The sequence below is a fragment of the Magnolia sinica genome, chromosome 17 (assembly GCF_029962835.1).
Source record: "Magnolia sinica isolate HGM2019 chromosome 17, MsV1, whole genome shotgun sequence".
NCBI classification, from domain to species: Eukaryota; Viridiplantae; Streptophyta; class Magnoliopsida; order Magnoliales; family Magnoliaceae; genus Magnolia; species Magnolia sinica.
In genome coordinates this window covers 45874016-45884085 of record NC_080589.1, presented here as the reverse complement: position 1 = coordinate 45884085, position 10070 = coordinate 45874016, and the positions used below count along the sequence as shown (strand labels likewise).

General features: G+C 42.4%; 1 protein-coding gene across 1 annotated transcript; it reads right to left on the bottom strand.

Moving 5' to 3' along the window:
- Window positions 1-3004: 3004 nt before the first annotated feature.
- Window positions 3005-9788, bottom strand: LOC131231424 (probable xyloglucan endotransglucosylase/hydrolase protein 32). The gene is made up of 4 exons (XM_058227595.1): window positions 9512-9788; window positions 9286-9386; window positions 8647-8864; window positions 3005-3901 (listed from the first exon to the last, which is right to left on the bottom strand). The coding sequence occupies exons 1-4, from the start codon at window positions 9708-9710 to the stop codon at window positions 3538-3540; spliced, it is 882 nt and encodes a 293-aa protein (XP_058083578.1). The 5' UTR covers window positions 9711-9788; the 3' UTR covers window positions 3005-3537.
- Between the last annotated feature and the right edge of the window lie 282 nt (window positions 9789-10070).

The following is a 10070-nucleotide window of genomic DNA, read 5'->3' as shown; positions in this document are numbered from 1 at the left end:
ACGCCTTCAACTTCGTGGATCCGAGCCTAAGGGCAGACGAGCTCCGGCCATCTCCGTTCGGGGACAATCCTTAGGTTGGGACGAGCCAGGCAGATCTGCAAAAACAAAAAAAAGAAAAGAGGGGGAGAGAAAGGCGAAGTAAGTCGGCGGAAATTTGAGGAAAATTCGAAACGATTCCGTCTCCCATATTACCTGTAACTTCCGAGTCCAGACCTGCAAGGTGAAGGCGCTCCGGCTGAAGAAGCACCTTCCAAGACCTCGTCCCATGATCCAACGACTTCAACTCGGTTTCGGATTCCGATGCCGAGAAATCGCGCTCTGAGCGTGGCTTCTTCCAATATCCACAAACCACCAAGTTCCGTCGACAAACAACAAAAAAAAATGAAAAAGGGCGAGGCGACGAGAATGGACCCAAGTCGACCCGCGGGTTCTCGAAATGTCGGCGAGGAGACACGAGCCCTCGCAAGACCCGACTCGTTCCAGTCCTCCCATCAGACCACATGACCGCCGTTAAACTCAACGCTCTTTCCAATGTTTGTGTGCGCATAGTGCGGAAGGGTCGGGGTTATCGCGATTAGATTACTCGCCTCCGCCTTCCGCCAAGCCAGAAGTGACGTCAAGCCGGGTTAGTTCGGATTTACCCGCCACTTGGACAGTGAGAGAAAGCTCGCCGAGTCGGTGAGCGGTGTGTTCCATAGCGTTGCACCACAACACCGCTACATCCGTAGTAAAGGTTCCTCCACGCCAAATTGCGGGACTATCTCGAACCCCCGGGGCAATCGTATGCGAGATCAAAACGCCGACATATGGTATCAAGGGAAGGAGAAACACCGACGATCGATACTTGGTAAATTGCGACTGCCCCAGCAGGAGGGTGATCCGGCAAGTAGGGGAAGACGAATAATAACCGAGTCAAGGATATGATACCCGACTCGAAACTGCCAAGTCCGCCTGGCAAGACCGAAAGTGAACCGGACCCGCTTTAAAGTCTTCCCGCGATTCTTCCATGGGGAAATGACTCGCGCCGATTCATTCCCCAGGACTCGCGTGGGTTCCTCCGCGATTAAAATTTCATCTTCTTCCATCTTCATCTTCGGCTCCATTGTGGCCCTTGTAAGTTGACCTCCCCCAAAGGTTAATAAGGTAATGACTCCGCCACGGAAGTGAACCGACTCAAGACGCGCTCCCCGTCTTGAAAACTCGGTAGGGACTTCTCTCGGAAACATACAAGCCGCTGCATCCACCTAATCCTGCCCAAGGTTAGTAAACGAGGCGTATTCCGCAACGTTCCAGAAACGTTGCGCTTCGCCTTCGTCTCCGAAAGCTCCCGGGGCTTTGAGAACTCCTATCCGCCATTATTATTATGTAATAAAGAGGAAGGAGAAACTCGACTGAGAGAAAGTCGAACAAGTAGGCGGAAAGGATGAGTGCCGACCGTTGATAAAGAGAGAAGATAAGGACCAGGAGATGAAAGGCTCGCAAATCCAGGAAGAAACCGCAAGCGATGAATGGCAAGAGCATAAAAGTTCAAGTGCGGGACCCCGACGTTATAAGGTCGAAAACAAAACTACTCCAGAAGACATTAATGGGGAAATGATTCGACGCTTTGCATCGGAGTTCCCCCACTCGGACACTTGCTTTGGAGCAGCGCCACTAGGCCGAGACAGATAATAGCTATTACTACGTGCAATCCTGGCGACTCTGATTTGTACGCGATGAGCAATTAGGGACCCCCAATCAAAGGTCTCAATGAATGCGCTTAACGACTTACCTTCGCCCTTTGACTAAGTTATTGAACCGACCAAGACTCGCTACTCCTTCTGTGTCATATGAAAACACTGAAGTAAAGGGGGCTTACCGTTGGGGACAAAACATACAAGTGGCCGCAGGAAAACTGGACTAAATGCCTTACGGGCCACCAAATTTGGATGTTGTCATTTAATCCGAGGAGTTATTCACCTTCAACGGTAGGCAAAAGGTTGATGTCGGCCACGGGAGTTTTCGGTAGGTTCGTCCAGTTTCTTCGGGCATGCTTCGGGCAGGACCTCTTTATTCTGGATCGACGTCACAAGATGAAGCCGCACTCCGGATGTCTTGGGATAAGATTCCCGATCCCGAAGCTCACGGGATCGGATGAAGGCATGAGACGGGCACGATCCTGTTTCCGTGATCCCAGGAGAAGATTCCGTGATCCCAGGAGAAGATCTCGCGCACAATACCAGGAAGAGAATCCTCGTACGATTAAATGCCCCAGCAGCTATAAAAGAAGGGGGGGCCCTCACCTTGAGAGGTACGAAAAACAAAATTCCTCCAAAAGACTTTTCAATACTTTAAGACCCCGAGTCCAGGCCTGACTTTGGCATCGGAGGGTCCCCTGCGCTAGCCAGGGTCTCCTTTGTCCTTTTTCTGTGCAGGCATACAAGGATCCAGGAGGACGAACCAGATAATTGCATCAACATTCATATATCAGAACTCTTGCTTTTAGAGAGCAAATTAGGTGCCTCCAATCTCACCCAAGATGGTGTGGCCCTTACCATCGGGCCACTTTGATATAATTATTTAACGTCCATGCCATTTATCCGTTCTTCTAGATCATTTTAAGGACATGAAATAAAAAAATTAAGTAGATCAAATTCTCAAGTGGGCCATGCTATAGGAAAAAGTGGTAATTGACCATTAATGGGCCACATAAGTTTTGGATCAGTTGATTATTTTTACTTTCATCAAGATTCATCTAACCTTTTCAACAGGTTAGATGACAAATAAATATTATTATGGGCCACGGGATGTTTTTAGTGATATGATGTTCAATCACCATTATTTCTTAAAGTATGCTCTAGCTAAGATTTAGATCTTCTTTATTTCTTATCTTTTATCATATCCAATGGATAGATGGTGTGGATATAGAATACATGCGTTAACATGGGCCCATAGTAAGAGCCTCACCTAATCGGCTCCCTTCCATTTGCTAAAAAGAATATTACTTTTTTTTTTCCCCAAAAAATAAATCCACAAAACCATCCAACAAATATAGTTATATTTGAATTTCTTCTGACACATGACAAGATATGGTGAAAAGTGCAGTAATGACCATCCATGCCTATCAAATAATCAGGCCATTCGACATGAGAGCATGGCCCCATCTCCTGCACTAACTTTTATGCTATCACATGCACAGACAAAATAATGAAAATTCTAATATATTTGGAAATGGACCAAATGGACGACTGACTGCACTTCTCCATCTCATCCCATCCCTTCTCTCTTTCTTACTCTTATCTTATACAGATTCATTTCAATATATTCCATTACAAACAATCCAAACCAACCACCAAACATTATTTAGATATTTATATTTACACCCACAACAATAACATCTGCACACTATCACAAAAATAGAAGATCGCGTTTGGATGCTGAAAGCAGTGTGGGGCCCATCCCAAACGCGACCCCACGTAATAACTTTTTATGTAAAAATTGATGGGTGTCTTTGTTTTGGTAGGTGCGGGAGTAGTAATGAAAGAATACTCACTCAATCTAGGCCCAGCACTCTGGAGTGAGACCATGGTCTCTGTTTGGGTCCTTGCAATAATCATAGACCATGTAATTACTTTGGACCCACTGCATTGCCATGGTCTGTTGGCCACTTAAGCCGGAGCCCGACGGCGAGCCCGACACCGGATAGCACCTTGCAGGTGAGTATGCCGAGCATCCACTTATTATGAATTGTGTGTACCGGGCAATGAACGGTTGATAATTGTAGTCGGCCTTGTACTTTCCATTCTCTGTGGCCCACGAAGATGCGTCCCATATTGATCCGTACACCCACATTGGACGTATGGGAAAGGAGGAAAGGGACTTTCTTGGATACCTTCTTATGGGCACGTCGTCCACGAAGAATCTGCATACATCATTTAAAATAGAAATTGCACCATCAGCTGCTGCCTTATCATCATGTCTATGCACATGGACACGTACTTGCAATAAATATCAGTGAAAATCTCACGATATTCTCACGAAAATTTATCAAACGATATTAGTACTATGAGATCATACGGAGAGATTTTCAAAATCTTATTAGTTTTTGTCCTTAGTGAGAAAAACATTTACAAGGTTTTTTTTTTTTTTTTTTTTTGTAACTCTATATTTATATTTTTTAATTTATTTACTAATCTATAGTAAATATTTTTTAATATTTTAGTATCAGGTAGATTTTCCCAATAATATCGTGATAAAATGTTAAAATATGGAAATCTCCCTAGAAATACCAGCTGAGAAATTGCCGATAAATTAAGTTTGTCACTAAGCTGTCAGGTACAGAAAGAGAGATTAATCGGAAAATATGCATTTGATTGCACCAAATGTTACGAAATTTCATGATATTTGGTGCAACAAAACGTACCCTAAGATGAACCGTTAGGTGCAAGTGGGGTCCATTTTTAAGTGATCCAAACTGTTGATATGATGTGTCTCATCATGGATGGGGTTTGCTGAAGAAAGTTCCAAGTTGGATTATCCCAAGCTTTTCATCAATGCCCCATAAATATATGGTTATAAAAGCTCAAAGGATTTGTTTTGAAAAAGGGCCAGATGTTGGATTTCCAGGATCTTTCAATCTATAGAAGGTTGAGGGTGTTAAGAAACATTGGTATGCTATTCATTTTAACGGTCCAGATCACGTACTCATTGGCCCACTTGTGTCCTAGCTGGAAACACCAGGACTCTGTTACGTCGTGATGCATAGAAAGATGCAGTTTCTCGTGTAAGGCATAAGATGCATCTAGATGATCATAATCAACGGTTGAGTATAGAAGCTATAAACCCTGACCATACAAACCATCTGAAAAATGGTGCACGAGATAATTTTTTATTTTTTATTTTAAAAAAAAAAAACAACGTTGGTGCTTTGGCAGTGCGATGGTCCACGTACATTTACATGAACCGCACATCAAATCATCTAAATCGTGCCCCTCGTTTTCAATAGTCTGTATTGCTTTTCTTTAAAGGTTTAAAAAAAGAGAGAAAAAAGATGGATTGAACGTTCCTAATCGTCAACTACTTTTCATTTTAACCCATGGATTTGATGGCTATAATTGGAGAAATAGGATCATCGGCTCAATTTGTGCTGATTACAGTACTCCATCCATAAGCAGGCCCATGATATGAACAGTTTCAATTGGCCCACATACATATATGGGCCACACCTGTGGGTGGCTTCCCAACTGATGGACGGACTATATTTTCCACGTACAACATGGTGGACTCACAGAGCAGGACGCGGATTTGCTACTGAACTTGACAGTAGCAAGTCTCCCTACTGAAGTGACGTCACCACGTTATGTGGGCTCCACCATGAAGTATGTGTTGTATCCACACCGTGCATATATTTGGAGAGATCATTTTAGGGCATGATCCAAAGATAAGCCAGATCCAAAGCTCAAGTGGACCCCACCATAGTAAAAAGTTGGGATTGAACGCCTACCATTAAAAACTTTTTTGGGCCACAGAAGTTTTTGATCAAGATAATATTTGTGTTTTCCTTTAGTCTGTCTTTGTTAACTTATAAACAGTTTGGATCTCAAATAAACATCATGATGGGCCCTAGGAAGGTTTCAATGGTGGGTCACTGTCGCCACTGTTTTGTGTGGTGGGGTACACTTGAACTTTGGATCTTCCTCATTATTTGTATAATGCCCTAAAATGATCTCTCCAAATGGATGGAGGGTATAGATAATGGTGGAGCCCAAAAAATATGGTGACCTCACTTCAGTAGCCGACTCGCTACTGTCGGTTTCAGTGGCTAATCCGCAAGCTTGAGAGCTTTATCCCGGTTTACTGCGGACGGCTATGATTAGAGAAAAGGTGAACAATCCGTACTATATTTATTTTTATCCTGCGAGAGATATTCAATGGGACAAGGATTCGGTATTATCCCTACGGCAAGGGAAACGGATTGGCAACTCCCCCTGCCACCAGACCGGTGGCTGGTGGTCGGTGCTCTGTCGGCCCCACCAGGATGTATGTATTTCATCCATTCCCTTCATCCATTTTTTCAGATCATTTTAATGCTTCATCCCAAAAACTAGAGGTATATAAATCTTATATGGACCACACCGCAGGAAAACAATAGTGATTGGATATCCACCCTCCTAAAGCCCACTGTACTGTTTATTTGACATCCAATCTGTTTATTAGGCATACAGACTTAGATGAAAGGATAAAACAAAGATCAACTTGATCTAAAACTTTTATGGCCCCCGAAAAGCTTTTAATGGTCGACGTTCATTCAACACTCTTTCCTATAATGTGGTCTGCTTGAGATTGAGATTTATCTAAATTTTGTTCTCATGTAATAAAATGATCTAGAAAAATAGATGGACGGCATGGATGAAACACATATATCATGGTGGGGCCCACAGAGCACCGACCATCAGCCTTTGGCTGTTGGCAGGGCGAGTAGTCAATCCGTTTCCCAGTAAGGACGTCGGTGCTGAAAAAGCTGTGGACCCACTCTGATGATTATATTTTATCCACGCCATCTCATCCATTTTTCCAGCTCATTTACGGCATGAACACAAAAACGAGGCATCCAACTCTCAGGTGGACCATATCGACCATATCACAAGAACAATAGTGATTGAACGTCCAACATTTAAAATTTGCTGGGCCACAAATTTTTTAAATCAAGCTGATATTAGTGTTTTCCCTACATCCGAGTCGTGTGACCTGATCAAAGTTAGATGGCAAATAAACATTACAGTGGGCCATACAAAGTCTTTAATGGTGGGCATTCAATCACCACTTTTTTCTGTGGTGTGGTCCACCTGAGAAATGGATCTGCCTCATTCCTGGGCCAATAACCCAAGATGAGCTGGAAAATTGGATGGACGGTGTGGATAAAACATATACATCATGGTGACCACAGCTTTCCCAGGCACCGACGTGGGTGTCCCGAATCTGAGTACTCTTCAAAAGCTACAAGTCCGGATTAGCTTGTGTGGGCCCCAATCTTTTTTAACTGCCGCCCGGACGCGGATTTCCTGCGAAAGCCTTCAGCAGGAAGTTCCTACACAAGGATGCTGGGTGGGGCCCACTGAAATGTACGCGAGAAATCCATTCCGTCCATCCGTTTTTCTAGCTCATTTTATACGTTAAACCAAAAAATGAGTGGATACAAAACTCACGTGGATCACGCGAGAGAGGGAAAATTGGAAAAAAAAATTTCCTACCGTTGAAACCTCCCTGGGATCCACCTTAATGTTTATATGCTATCGAAACCGTTTATAAGGTCATTTCCAATTGGATGAATTCAAAACACCTAAAATATAGCCTGAAACAAAACTTTTATAGCCATGAGAATTCTTCAACGGTATTCACTGAATGCCCACTGTTTCCACTCTTAAGTGTTGGATAAACTTCGTTTTTGGTTACACGTCATTAAATGAGCTCACAAAACGGATGGATGAAGTGGATTTCTCAAAAACATCTGGATAGACCCCACCTAGCATCTTTGCGCAGGAACTTCTCGCGAAAGGCTTTCGCAGGAAATCCTCGTCCCTGCCGCCCTATATCTATCAGTCGTCAAAGTCAAATCAATGGACAAAAAGTTACATGCAATGATCTAACGTACAAGTCCACTAATCAGACGGTCAAAATCAATCGATTGGATATAAATCCATGGCAGCTGATCTATACTCGAGTTTGGTGTATACACACGCGTTGGATTCATCTCCTCTGATTTAAACAGTAAAAATCTAGCCTGCGAATCTTTTGAAATATTAGAATAGAAGGAAAAAGTGACTCTTGAAACGACGTGAAGCCAGCTCCGTAACTTTTTTCATCTGGAAACTATCACTGATTTGTTTTCAGAGCTTGTCCAACCCTACGTACGTGTGGCCCACATGCTCTCCAACTAGTGGGTGAACGCCCAAGCCATCCGTTATGTGGGTCCCACCTCTAAAGTTGCCGTTAGCAAAAAAGATTTCACGTCGGCCTCTCATCAGGTGGAAAACACTTAATGCACTTTGGCCCACCTTATGGTTAGATCTGCTCGAGTGGGAAATCTAAACCTCTTGGACGGCTCAGATGTTAAACACGTGTGTAAGGGTACGATCGATAAAGTCATCCGTCCACATCTCGCACCGTCAGAGCCGTCGGTTGGAAATCTGGGAAGCATTTTAAAATGGATTTTTGTAAAACACGAACATCTCGTGGAAACATTTTTCCATTTTATTTATTTAATTATGTGTATTTATACTGCCTCTATATCTAATCCATTTTAATTAATTAATTAATTAATAATATCGTTGTAATTATTGTCTTAAGGTTTGCTCGTCCAACGCGTATATACAGAACAGCCTCTACATATGCTATGTAATTCATGCATGTCTAACATCAGAGGTATGCATGATAGTGGTCCCACAGTATAGGAACCAAGGACAGAAATAGGCGGCTCCATTAATCAGGTGGGCCACTATTTATAAAGAAAATGGATGGCTTTTACAAGTTTTATAACCGTCCAATCTCTCCTTGTATGGTAGCCCACCTAATTGCGCAGGATCGTCTGCATTAATCTCTATCAAGCTAATAATAATAATAATCATGCATTTACAATTATTCAGATGTGGGGTGAAAAAATATACTTACATAATTTCATTGGATGTCCAAAGTATGGCATACTTGTGAAATTCTGCCGTTGGATCGAACCATAGATGAAATTTCATCTCCCTTCCTATAATCTTCCCATCACCACTTCCCGTGATGTAGACATTGGTCTGCAGCGTATATGGTTTTCCAGGCGTCGTGCCGAGGAATTCGATGTCGACTTCGTCATGGTGGCCCGGATGTGCCTCATTGTTTGAAAGCTGTGTAAGCAAAAATTAAAGAAAGATAATTATAGAATTATACTCCAAACTTAGTAGAGTAGGATAAAACTTTACTTTGGACGCTGTTTGGATGCGCAAATGAAGTGAATTGCAATAATAAAATGATTAAGTAGAAGTGACCCAATTGAAATTACCCTTTCTAGTATTCAGATTGAGAGATTAGGATTCGAATTGCGATTATTGTACTTTGGAGTTGGACTTGAAAGGGATGTAATTGCAATTTGTGGTCTACTTCGACAATAAATAATAAGAAATTAGTAGTTAGAATTTTGTTTATTTTTTATACTTAATCGGAATGGTTATTAGAAATCAATTTGATTGTGAATCCAAGCATGGGCACAATGAGGTTGATTTCATTATGAAAGAAATAAGAAAGCATTTTCAATTCTGCTCTCCTCACATAAAAAGCAGTGATCACTCCTGCAGTGTAACCAGGTTGGAGTTTGATGGATGCGCCAAAGTAGCCAGACCGGAACGGGCGAGTCGACTTGAACCCGCTTCCTGTTTTTCAAACCAATCAAGAAAAAGAAGGAAAATCAGAAACTAAACTAGAAAGAAATGGATTTTTTTAAGAAATACAGTGAAAGAAGGTGTATAAATGAGGATGGGAGATAGGAGTGATGGACCTGAGGTTCTATCAAGCCAGATGGTCACGGACTGGTCTTGTGAGACACTTTGGTGTTGGGATCCCCATAGATTTCTAAAGCCTTGATAAAATCCAAGGGACCTGAACTTAGAACTTGGGTAGTAGCCAGGTGATGGAGGGTTCGCAGCATTGGTAGAAGAGAAAATGAAAAACAAGAAAAGGGGGAACAGAGGAGCCATGAAGAGAGAGAGAGAGAGAGAAGAGAGAGTAGGATGATTTTGTGCTTAAATCAAGGGTAGGGGGAGCATAGAAGTGTGAGGAAAGAGTATGGCAGTACAATAGATATAAATAAGGAGATTGGTAGGAGCCACCAAAGGAGAAAAATAATCAGGAGGTGGATGTGGAGTATTAGATGGAGACAAAACTAAACGAATGGTGGTAAATGAGAAAAGAAAAAAAGGGAGATGTTGGTTCGAAGAGGGTTCTATAAGTGTGGTAATTATGTAGTGTAGCATCCGTTCCTTGTATTATTTATTTACTTATTTTTATTGTTGCTTTATGTAAACTTTTAACGCTGTAGATTGTGGGGTGATGCAACG